This window comes from Salvia hispanica, chromosome 6 (genome assembly GCF_023119035.1).
Source record: "Salvia hispanica cultivar TCC Black 2014 chromosome 6, UniMelb_Shisp_WGS_1.0, whole genome shotgun sequence".
NCBI lineage: Eukaryota > Viridiplantae > Streptophyta > Magnoliopsida > Lamiales > Lamiaceae > Salvia > Salvia hispanica.
In genome coordinates, this window is record NC_062970.1 from 47,872,661 (window position 1) to 47,885,952 (window position 13,292).

Here is a 13,292-nt window from a genome sequence, read left to right on the forward strand (position 1 = left end):
AAACATTGAAGTTATTGGAACCGATGTATCATCAATTGGATGATAATCTTAAGGCATGTTTCTTGCATATGTCCTTTTTTAAGGAAATTGCAATAATGAGGGAAGAGAAGTTGGAACAAATTTGGGCTATAAACGGACTTATTACACGGATTACACTTGAAGACCGGAGATGGGTTAAAGAAGGAACATGTGCTGTTTTACTTTCGGAATCCATCATTGAAGCAGTGAGTGAACGAATTTCAATTCAAACATCAAGCAAAAAGGTGTCGAATGAATCCTCTACTACACATGCTATCAATAAAAAAAGCGGAGGAGGAAATAGGCTTGGAGATTTTGAACAGCAATCGAAATAGTAAACCCATTCAGAATCCTCGTCACCGTGTTATTTATTGTGGCAGAGAGAAGTTTAATCATTCCACAAATCATGACAACAAAGAGCTAATTTCTCTCATCTTCCATGGAGGTGGTGGCTACGTAGAGGATGTTAGCCGGTCTTGTTGGGAGAGTTTTGAACTACTCAAAATACTCGACTTGGAAGATTTTGGAGTGAAGGCTATGTCAGAATCAATCGGCACTTTGATTGAGTTAAGGTACTTGGGATTAAGAAACAATTACCTAACGAGGATCCCACGCTCGTTGGGGGATCTTGAAAAGCTTGAGGTTCTTGATATAGCTCAAAACTTTATGGTGGAGGTGCCGGATATCATAGGGGAAATGGGCAGCCTTCGTAATCTCCACATGTCGGATGTGATTTTCCCGCATCCTTTGAAAATAGACACACTAGAGAATCTCGAGACCTTAACCAACATCTCGATTTATGATTGGGCAGAGGTCTCGAGCTTGGAGACATGGAATCATATTACAAAATTAGGCATTGAAGATGTTGATGAAAACTTGGATGTAGGCAAGCTCTTTGCTTCACTAGCTAAGTTAAAGATACTCCAACACCTTACCTTGAGAGGGTTTCGTTTCAGAAGCATGCCGTGTTTGGACAAGATTGGTGTTGTACGTGAACTTTGGAAACTTAGAGTGGACGGACGCCTGGATAGGCTACCACGTGCTAGTAATTTCCCACTACGTATTCGTGACTTGGTTTTGGTAAATACTTGTCTTGAGGAAGATCCCATGCCGGTACTAGAGAAGTTGTCCTCTCTACAACGCCTCAGACTATCGAATGCATTTACTGGTCGAGAAATGGTGATCCAGTATGAGGGGTTCCCAGAGCTCGTTAGCCTTAGCATCAACGAGTTGTGGAATCTTAGAAACATACAAGTTGGAAAGGATGCAATGTGGTGTCTCTGCCAACTAGAAATCATGAACTGTCCACATCTTGAAACCCTGCCGGAAGGGATTAGGTATATGGGGTTTTTGGAGCAGTTTAAGATGATAACAATCAAACACGTTGCAACGAAGATAAGAAGCTCGGGCTTAACCTCCCAAGCTTTTGAGAATGATATCGATCCATAATTTCAAAGGTGATATATTCTGTTTTTCTTTATCTTTCTATTTCTCCTTTATATGGTTGAGGATATTGAAGATGTTTGAAATATTACAAATATGCCACTAGATACGAACCTGAATATCTGACTCATATGACGGTTCTTGAACCATTAGACGCTCGCTCTTACACAAGTTTTTGTGTAGGATCTTTGTGGTCTAAGGATTGTGGATGCTCGCGAACGGAGTACTAATCGAGGTTATCTGCATATAAGTGTGCCACGCTATGCCCTCTCTGCACTTGCATTTTATGCAGGGGCGGACGCAGAAAATATTTTCAGTAAGGGCTCTATTGTACATAAAATTTTTCATTATATTATATTATATTATATTATATATGCAAAACAGTAATTATACAAAAAAATCACAAACATAACAACTATAAAAAACATAAATAATTTATACGTAAAACTAAATCAAATTATCATGTGATAGCTATAGATACACATAAATAGTACTGAAAACAAATTCAAACAATTATACTCAAACGGTTCAAACTCATAGTTTAACAAAAAAATATTCACCACTCCAAATATCTTAAACTCAAATTGAACAGACAAAGCTGAATCATTTTATCACCAAATCCTATATATGTTTATCAATACAAACTGTATTTTTTTGCATAGCTTCAATTTCTCAACACAATGAATATTGAACAAAATAAATATTTGCATTATTGAATTAAAAAGAAATGAATAATAAAGAGAGAAAAACTTATCTTACGCATTAGTACTGCCAAATAGTCCAAGTTATTAATTGAGTTTGTGTGGAATTTAATGGGAAATATTTTTAAATAATATTTTATGTAAAGAAAGTTGCTTTGCAAGTAAACCCATAGAATTTGTTTAGGTAAGTTATGAATTTAACGCAAATTACATGGCTCTTTTAACTCAGCACTTTTAATTTAATCAAGGCATTTTAACATTTATAAATGATAGCAATTTGGCCCTTTAAAATACTCGGCACGCTTTTTAAAGTTTAAGTACTCAGAACTTTTTAAAAGGAGTATTTATAATATAATAATATTATAATAGTAACGTTTTTAGTTAGTCTTCTTCTTCCTGGGCAGCTCGACAGCATGGTTTTTTTATTTCGCTCTGCAATTTTTAATTTCAAATTAACTTCAGCCCTTCTATTCGTTCAATTTTTAGTAATTTGACCTTCAAAAGGACTCACACAGTAAGGGCTTAACACAATTTTTTATTTATTTAAAAAAAAAGAAGTAGAAAAAACATAAAAATATCATTTTGGGTTAGGGCTTAAGCCCTACCCTCTTTGAGAGTGTGTCCGCCCCTGTTTTATGTCTCCCTCCGTCCCGCTTAAGATGACACGTTTCCCTTTTTAGTTTGTCCCAACTAAGATGACACATTTCCTTTTTTTTTAACTTTCTCTCTCCAATTAATATACTCAACCACTTTTTCTCACTCCTATTAAAATATTCATCTTTCTTTATCTCTCTACTTTAATACTTACACCCACATTCTCTCTCTCCAATTAAACACTTTAACCAATAACTCCTAAAATCCCATGCCGACTAAGCAATGTGTCATCTTAGCCGGGACGGAAGGAGTAGTATGTTACATCATGTTGATGATTAACTAAGCCTTTTATTTTTTCACTTATGAGAAAATGTTGTCACTTTTTATTTACTAGCTAATTTTGTTGCTTGACTTTTATTGTTGATTTTTTTCATATGCAACCAAAAAAGGGAAATTAGGCTCTAAAGGTATTTATACTGGGCCGGCCCGAGTTTTGATTGTGCTCGGGTATGCTTGAATTCAGTTTGGGCCACCAACAAAGCCCATAGTTTTGCAATTGTGATCCGTTTTTTCAGTTTCATACTGCTGAAAAATCATGAAATGTTAGTTAAATATACAATTTAAAAAAAAAAAATCAATTGTGGTACATTTTTTAATTGTCTCATTCATTTGGATTTGGCAGAAATTCTATATGGCATTAACACCAAAATGCATGACTTCTATGCATATTTTGTGCTACTAATTGATAGTTCTCAACGTTCTAATTTAAAGATAGTTTTGAAAGGAATCATCTCTAGTGAAGAGATAACTATCCTTTTTGAAATGCTAATTATGGTTTTAATATAATTAAAAATATACAATAAATGAAAGTAATGAATTTTATATTTAATAAATCAAAAATTTAGTTATATTTCATAATATATAAACTATAGTTAAGGGAAGGATGGGTGAGTACATACTTTATATGTGTTGTTTCTTAAGTAATGAACGAGACAACCCGCCCGTTAGTAGTACACTGAAAGAATAATTTAAGAAATGTGGACGTGGTTGTAAATTAAAATTTTCATTTATGCAAATTAGATTTTCTTAGGACTTCCATTAAAAAGTTAGATTATCCTTTTATACAATAAAATAACTATATGTTTAAATTACAAAAATAAAAGTTACCACTACATTGACAAAAAATGCTTTTTTTTTCAAGATCTCTATCACATTTCCACACTCTAAAAACTGCAGAGAATGGGGAAATGTATGCGCTTTTTCATCAATGTCTTGGTAATTGTACCAGAAAGCAGGAGAAGCTCAAAATCAATTAAAAATAAATTAATCATGATAAAATAAACATTACTTGCAACTAGGTGCTGCCAGCCAGCTACTATGATTATAAATTATTTAGAGGAGACTTTCGATTTAATTATGCCATCGAAAATACCCAATTGATTGATTCAGAAAAGCAGGATGCATGAACGAGGAAATGTGGACTATTAATTATTTTTAAATAGTAGCTAGAAATTTCAATTAAGTTCAATACTGACATGAGCAGGGCTGATTACACATCCAAAGGGGAAAAAAATTAATTTTAAATAGTATAAGTGCATTTATTTGCCTCCTGTCACATTATCACAATACCTAGCTGGCCAATTTTTATTTTATTTTATTGTTATTGTCAGATACTAGTGGCATCATAAAATTTTTATTAATATTTAATTATTTTAATGTTACTCCCAATTGATCAACTTGCTAAAATTTGACCTTATTCAGTTTTTGAATTTGTTAGTTTCTCACTCTCTACCTTTCAAAATTTCAAATCAAACTCGCTTGCATAAATATTGGAAAAGAGACTGATTGCATCGGAAAATCCATTCGAGGGGCAAAGGCTAAGAAGAAAAAATTCTCAAAAAGGTATTTTTTTTTTACTTCATTTGAATTTATAGTTTTAAAATTCATCACAAGATTATATATGCTGCTGTTGTTTTAGATGTTTGAATTTGGGATCTTTTGTTTAGGAAATTGATTCAATATTGAATCATTTCGCTCAATAGTGAGTTGTTAGAAGTCAAATTATGTATAAAAATTTCAACTTTTCTAAATCTTGAAAGAAGATTTTCAGAAGATCTCATTCAAGTAAATCAATTAGGATATCAATTCTATGTTCGTCATATTAAGATTCGAAAGCTTTATCTTAATTACTAAAACTTGTTAGTGAAATCCGCCTTGATTAATTGTTCCGAATTAGGGATCGGCACGAATTTTATGGAAAAAGGAATTCTTGTACCCCCTAAATCATGTATATTACGAAAATGAAAAATTAATCTTTGTACCAATGGTACGAGATTTTAGAAGAAGTTATTAAGTAGAGTAAGTAGAGAGAAAATTTTAGTTGAATATTTTAATAAGGATATAGAGATTTATTTACAAATATGGAAAGTGGACATCTTGAGTAAGACGAACTTAAAAGGAAAGATGTACATCTTGAGTCGGACGAAGGGAGTATTAGTTATCATGATAAGGATGTGATCAGTTTGATAACTATCTTAAATTGATAACTAACAACTATATCAACAACCTATGTTATGGATACAATTTTATGTCAACTAAATGTAGTGTATATACGTATGTCTTGTGTTGACATGTAGACATGTAGATATATAGATGTTAATAGAAGATACTACATTTAGTTGATATACAAATGTATTCGTATTGACATAACGTAGGTTGTTGACATAGTTATCAATTATCAATTTAAGATTTCCCTTCATCCCATCACAAGTGATCAACTTTCCATTTTGGATTGTCCTACCACAAGTGATCAATTTCCTTTTTTAACAAAAAACAAAACTTTAACTCTCTCTAACTTTATTTACTCTCTTTACCTTATTCTCTCTTTCTTACTTTATTATCTTTATCTCATGCTTTTTACTCTCTCATACTTTATTCACTCCACTTTAACTTAATATATACCATTTTCTTAAATTCTGTGCCCAAAAAAAAATCCATCACTAGTGGAGAAACGAAGGGAGTAGCAGTTATCAATTTAAGATAGTTTTCAACCTAACATGAAGGACCCTATTATGATAAATGTACATATACAACTAACAACCAAATTCCAAAAAATAAAAGTGAACCGGGATTTATTATGATGGACGAACTAAAATGGTAAACCGAGAGTCCTAAATTGCGGACGGAGGGAATACAGTTCAATTATAGTAGGACAAAAAGAATACTCTCTCCGTCCCTTAAAAATATGTACACTTTCCATTTTCGTCCGTCCTATAAAAATATGAGCATTTCCATTTATAGAAAATTATCCCAATTTATTACCCCTATAATAATGTAGGTCTCACTATCCACAAATAGTACTTTAACTACAATTCTCCTCCTCTCTCTTACTTTACCAATTTTGTCTTAAATACCGTGCCATATCATATGCCCATATTTTATGGGACGGAGGGAGTATTACATAAGAGCTAAATGTGCGCCGATCTTACTAAGTGCAGTTGTTCTAGAAGCATTAACATGGCGGAGGCCGCTATCTTAGGGATGATACAACATCTCGAGGGTTCGTATGCTAAATGTTACAACTTTGAGTACAGAATTAAAGAGCTACGAGGGGTGTTGGATTTCTTGAGTGATTTGAAAATGGAAGAGAGGAGAAGGCCAAAATATTTGATGGCTGACTTGGTCGAGTTGGCTCAAGATGTTGCGGACAGCAGGAACATTAGATTTTATCCAAGGGAGATCAAGATGACAAAAATGCGAATCATAAACTTCAGAGCAGATGACAAAAATGATAAGAAGAAGAAGAAGAAAAATAAGCAGAAGAAGAAGAAAAAGAAGAAGAAAGAAGAAGTTGTGGTGGGGTTGGAGAAAGACGTGCGCAAGTTGATTGACGGAGTATTACTAAACGATTTATGTACAGACGATACTTGGATTATCAAAGGCATGACTGGTATAGGAAAGACAACTCTTGCGAGACAAGTATACAACCATAAGGACGTCGTGGGCTGGTTCGAGCACCGGGGGTGGGTGTCCATTACTAGTGACAAGAGTTACAAAGAGATACTTGTGGATCTGATACAACAGATGATGGTAGACAGTGAAGAACTGATTGATAGAGATTATTTGTTGGAGGAAAAGGATAATCGAAGTCTACGAAAGATGCTTCGGCAACACCTGGAAGGAAAGCGATTTTTAATGGTTTTCGACAACATGCCCAAAGGAATGGACTTGAGAGACATCTTGCGACATCGAGATGATGGTATATATTTTATTGCATATCTCTAAAAGAAAAACATACTCTTGCACTTGTAGATCCCATTACTAATTATGCATATCACACACGCACATGAGAAGAAGCTAAAATTTAAAAGATTTTAGAGTTGTGTAGCGTTCTAAGAGTCTTGTTTGTATCAATTCTTCTTATCAGATGAATACCATGAAGATTGGGGAAGTCGAAAGTTGTGGACAAGCCGTTTTACAACAAATATAGACGATTGTATTCACAATATGAAAGCTTTGGATTCTGATAAGAGCTGGCAATTGTTTTTGAAAACAATTGATAAATTTATAAGTGATGAGCACAAATTCACAAAGGAGTTGGAGAGGAAGGGAAAAGAGATGCTGAAAAAATGTGGGGGTTTGCCGCTTGCTATAATAGATGTCGCAAGGCAGAAAGCAAAACAAAGACTTTTAGGGATTGAATGGGAAGAACTTTTTGATTCAATTGATTTGAGTGAATCATTGAAAAAATTGGAACCGATGTATGATGAATTGGATGAAGATATTAAGGCATGTTTCTTGCATATGTCCCTTTTTAAGGAAAATGCAATAATGAGGGAAGAGAAGTTGGAACAAATTTGGGCTGCAAGTGGATTAGACGCACTAACAACACTTGAAGACCGGTACATCGGAGAAGAAGGAACATGTTATGTTTTACTTACAGAATCCATTATTAAAGCAGTGAACGAAACTCCACATCAACGTGAAGTAAAAAGGTGTCGAATGAATCCTCTACTACACATGCTATCAGTACAAAAAGCGGAGGAGGAAATAGGCTTGGAGATCTTAAACAGCAATGGAAATAGTAAACCTTCTCAGAATCCTCGTCATCGTGTTATTCATTGTGGCAGAGAGAAGTTTAATCATTCCACGAATCACGACAGCAAACAGCTTATTTCTCTCATTTTCCATGGGGGTGGTGGCTACTTAGAGGATGTTAGCCCGTCTTATTGGGAGAGTTTTGAACTACTCAAAATACTCGACTTGGAAGATTTTGGGGTGAAGACTATGTCAGAATCAATCGGAACTTTGACTGAGTTAAGGTATTTAGGATTAAGAAACAATTACCTAACGAGGATCCCACGCTCGTTGGGGGATCTTGAAAAGCTTGAGGTTCTTGATATAGATCTAAACTTCATGGTGGAGGTATCGGAGATCATAGGGGAAATGGGCAGCCTTCGTAATCTCCACATGTCTGATGTGATTTTCAGGCATCCTTTGAAAATTGACACATTAGAGAATCTCGAGACCCTAACCAACATCTCGATTTATAATTGGACATATGAGGTCTCAGGCTTGGAGACATTGAATCATCTTGTAAAATTAGGCATTGAAGACGTTGATGAAAACTTGGATGTAGGCAAGCTCTTTGCGTCACTAGCTAAGTTGAGGAGCCTACAACACCTTATCTTGAAAGGGTCTCGTTTTAGAAGCATGCCATGTTTGGATGAGATTGGTGTTCTTTATTTACTTCCGAGACTTCGCCTAGATGGACGCCTTGATAGGCTACCAAGTGCTAGTAATTTCCCTCGATGTATTCATCACTTGATTTTGGCTAATACTTGTCTTGAAGATGACCCCATGCCGATACTAGAGAAGTTGAGTCGACTGAGACTCCTCAAACTGCGGAATGCATTCACTGGTCGAGAAATGGTGATCCAGGACCAGGGGTTTCCATGTCTCCGTTTCCTTATCATCAATGAGCTGTGGAATCTTAGAAACATTCAAGTTGGTTGGGATGCAATGTCGATTCTCGGCCTACTAGAAATCAATAACTGTCCACATCTCGAAACAATTCCAGAAGAGATTGGGTCGATGAAGCATTTCGAGGAGTTTAAGATGGTAACAACCAAACACATTGCAACAAAGGTAAGAGCTTCGAGCTTACCCTCCAATATCGTGGAGCTGGATATCGTTCCGTAATTTCAAAGGTGATACATTCTGTTTTTCTTTATCTTTCTATTTCTTTATGTTTGCAAATAAATCAGTTTACAGTTTCGCCTTTATATGGTTGTTGATATTGAAGATGTTTGAAATATTACAAATATGCCACTAGATACGAACTTGAATATCTGACTCATTTGACGGTTCTTCAACCGTTACACGCTCGCTCTTACACAAGTTTTTGTGTAGGATCTTCGTGGTCTAGGGATTGTGGATGCTCGCAATGGATCTTCGAGGACGCTATGCCCTCTTTGCACTTGCATTCTATGTTATACATTATGTTGATGATTAACTAAGCTTTTTATTTTTTTTCACTTATGAGAAAATGTGGTCACTTTTTATTTACTAGCTAATTTTGTTGCTCAATTTCTTCTTGGCTAAGGTTTTGACTTTTATTGCTGATTTTCAAGGGAAATAAGGTTCTAAAGGTATTTAAACTGGGCCGGCCCAAATGTTGATCGTGCTTAGGTATGCTTGAATTCAGTTCGGGCCACCAAAGCCAAAGCCCATAGTTTGCACGATTGAAGCCTTTTTTTCCCTTTTTCCTTACTATTTTTTTAGTGATTGCTGAAATATCATATAAAGTTTGGTTAATTATGCAATTTTAAAAATAGTTGATTAGAGTCATCTTAAAATGCACACTTCAATTCACAACTAACCAATCCTATACCACTATATCTTAAAATGAGTGGATGAGATTAAAACTCACAGATTTCAATATATAGTAACAAAATATCAACAAATGGGTAAGCAAGACAATATGCTATAATATAGTAATTGATATGATATTTTTTTATATCAACATAGTGTATTACAAATATCAACACAATGACAAGAGAATTTCAATACAAGTACCTGAAAATATTAACACAATTTAATTGATATGTTGCATGCATTATATTGACAATTTTTTGATGCATTTATCAACATTTACGAAAAACTGAAATACAAATTATTAGATTTCATCATCTGAACGTTATCTAAACATGTGCAATTGAGATCTCATTAGAATATTTATAAAATTATCTCTAATTTGATATACTCCCTCCGTCCAACTAAATATGAAACATTTAGTTTTCGGCACGGGGTTTTATGTAGCGTTATTTGTGAGTTAAAGAAAAGAGAGTCTAGTAAGAAAGAGGAAAAAGTAGGGAGAAAGTTATTTCTATTGTTAGAAACGTTTCATTTTTATTGAGACATAGAGAGTATTTTTTTTGAAAAAATAATTTAATTTGAGAGAGATATGTTAATTTAAAGTTTTTGAGATAATTTAATTAAATTTCATAATATATAAATTAAAACAAAAAAATAAAATACAATATGAGATTTATGAATAATTAAATGAAGGAAGGGTAAGTACAGACTTTAAGGAATGATTAAAAGTTGTGACCGATTGTCATTAATTGGCTTTCCTTCTGTAAATTAATATTTTCATTTATGCAAATTAGATTTTCTTATTTTACAAGTTTGATTATCCTTTTATACAAATCATATTTTCTTATTGTAATAATTAGATTTCTTTTTATACAAATTTGATTTTTTTTATTGTACAAATAGTATTGATAGTGGACAAGTAAATATATGTTCAAACTATAAAATACTAAAATTAAAAAAAAATTAAAGTTACCATTACATTGACAAAAGAAGCTTTTTTTTTAAAAAAAAAAATTCTCCATCACATTTTCACACACTCTAAAAACCGCAGAGAATGGGGAAATTAATAGTCATTTGCGTCTTTGTCTTGATCATTTTACTAGACATCATTGCAGTGTTTTTTGGGTGGAAAGCGCAAGAATCTCAAAACCAGGTGATCTTGCATCATTATTCAAAGTCATAGAAAATTAAATAATTAAAAAAAATTATACTATTAACTATAGTAATCTTTTATCTGATGGGGTTTAGGTGCAACCTATGAGATATGGATGTGAGAAGCGATGCCAAGTTGCATATGATTTCGGATTATCAGCAGCAAGTCTTCTTGTAATAGCCCATGTTTTGGCTAATATTGTTGGTCTTTATAGTATTTTCGGTATTATAGACACTGAAGAAAGGAAGAGGAATGCCAGTGTATGCCTTGTTCTAACTTGGTAAGTAACTCTCTCTCTCTCTCTAATGATTTAGTGGTTAGGCATGATTTGTAAGTTAAGAAGTTGAGATATAGATGAAAGTATAGTTAGCTAGTAAGACGCTTCATCTCCAACCAACAGGTCAAGGGTTCGAGTCTCCACCAGAAAGAGATATAACAATTAGTAATTTTTATTGTTAAGAAAGTAGAGGTTGGGATGATTTTGGTTCAAGTTTGACTTCGTGGGTTATAAATCCATTAGTTTCATCTTAAAATCAATTGACGACAGATATACTTCTATTAGTTTGACAATATAGGGTAGTTATATTTTATTTTATTAGTTTCAATATTGCATCTATCAAACTATATATCCTTTTGCTAATTTTCTTGACCTTAGGGAGTGGTTAGTCAAATGTCCTTCATAGTTTTTTGAAAAAAAATAATTTTTTTTTACATTATTCAAATTGAAGAAATACTACAAATATGCCATTTGATACGAACCCGAATATTTGACTCATTTGACGATTAATCTTGAACCAGCTCTTACACAAGTTTTTCGTGTAGGATCTACGGGGTTCTCGGAGCGTGGCTTCTCGTGCACGGAGTGCTATCGAACCGAAAATTGAGGGCATCATGCGGCTCCCCATACCACCAGTATCTGAATATGGGCAGTGGGCTATGCATAGGTCATGCCACCTCTGCATTGATTTTGTATTTTGTGCGGCCACATTATATTTAACTAATTGTGTTAATCGATTTTCTTAGATCGATGAAGGTTTTCAACTTTGTTCTTGGATTTGATTGAAATTCTTGGTTTTTTTCTTTGTGTGACTAGTATTACTATTTCATGCCCTCATTGTTTGAGGATGATTAAATAAGCCTTTAATTTATTCACTATATCGAAAATGTTGTCTCTTTCTATTTACTAGCTAATTTTGTTGCTTGACTTTTATAGCTGATTTTTTTCTATTGCAACCAAAAAAGGGAAATTAAGGTTTTTAAACTGGGCCGGCCCGAGTTTTGATCATACTTGGGTATGCTTGAATTCTGTTCGGCCCACCAAAGCCCATAATTTGCACAAGCTAGTGATCCGTTTTTTTTCTTTTTCCTACTCCATTCCCTCCGTAGTTGATGCGAAACTTTTCGGCGGCACGGGGTTAATGAAAAGATGTTTAGTATGTTAAGTAGGTAGATAGAAATGTAAGAGAGAGAAAAAAATAGGATGAATAGAGTAGAAAGTGAATAAAGCAGAGAGAATAAAATAAGAGAAAGTAAAGTAAAAGCGAGAAAAAGTGTTTATCATTACTCCCTCCGTTGCATAGTAATGGAGGCGTTTCTTTTCGGCATGGAGATTAAGAAAAATTGTGTTAGGTGAGTTAAGTAAAGAGAGAATAAAGTGGAATGAAAAGAGATGAAGAGAGAAAAAGTAAGAAAAAGTAAAGTAGATGTGGGAAAATGTGTTGATTTTACTAAAAAGAGAAATGACTCTATTACTATGAAACATACCAAACAAAATGACTTTATTATTATGGAACGGAAGAAGTAATATATGAAAATGGCTCAGTTATGAGGAAACCGATGAAATAGTACTACTTTTTTAGTGATTGCTGTCACATTGATTTGGATTTGACAGAAATTTTGGACTTCCTCCGTCACAAGTGATGCGCTTCTTTTAGGCGCGAGATTTTAAAAAATGCTACATATTTAAAGAATTATTAAGAGAAAGAGAGTAAAATATTAGAAAGAATAAAAATGAGAAATGAAGAGAGAATAACGTAAGAGAGGTTAAAATATACAGTACTATATATTTTTACTAAAAGGAGAAATTATTCATTTTAGATGGGACATTCTAAAAAGGAAAGTGATTCGTTGATGGTGGACAGAGAGCGTATGATGTTCGACGTCGAAGTTCATGACTTTTTTATGCAGATTTGTACACTAGTCACAAAAATAATGGAATTAAGCCTGAAAAGTATCAAAGTTTTACTTAGTTATATATCACTCAGAAAAATCACGGACTTCAGTTGGAAAAATATCGAATATAAGATTAAGCTAATGGATTTCTGTCTTCCATGCCATACACAATGTTCCTCAAATTCAAATCAGTGGTGTAATTGAGAAAAATGTCAAAGTTATGATATAATTGTCCAAATTTTGTGGTTTTCGGCTATTTCCCCTTTTATTTTCCTCTTCAATTTCAATGTGCTGCTTGAATATATAATTATCAATTTGTATGATTTATTAAACCC

At 33.6% G+C, this 13,292-nt stretch overlaps 2 protein-coding genes across 2 annotated transcripts; both read left to right on the forward strand.

The window, feature by feature from the left end:
- The first annotated feature begins 288 nt into the window (after positions 1-288).
- Positions 289-1,467, forward strand: LOC125195618 (probable disease resistance protein At1g58602). The gene has a single exon (XM_048093751.1). It carries the CDS (start codon positions 289-291, stop codon positions 1,465-1,467), a length of 1,179 nt encoding a protein of 392 aa, XP_047949708.1.
- Positions 1,468-4,538: 3,071 nt separating this feature from the next.
- Positions 4,539-9,331, forward strand: LOC125193035 (probable disease resistance protein At1g58602). The gene is made up of 4 exons (XM_048090739.1): positions 4,539-4,658; positions 6,254-7,014; positions 7,183-8,965; positions 9,168-9,331. The coding sequence occupies exons 2-3, from the start codon at positions 6,273-6,275 to the stop codon at positions 8,955-8,957; spliced, it is 2,517 nt and encodes an 838-aa protein (XP_047946696.1). The 5' UTR covers positions 4,539-4,658; positions 6,254-6,272; the 3' UTR covers positions 8,958-8,965; positions 9,168-9,331.
- The last annotated feature ends 3,961 nt before the right edge of the window (positions 9,332-13,292 follow it).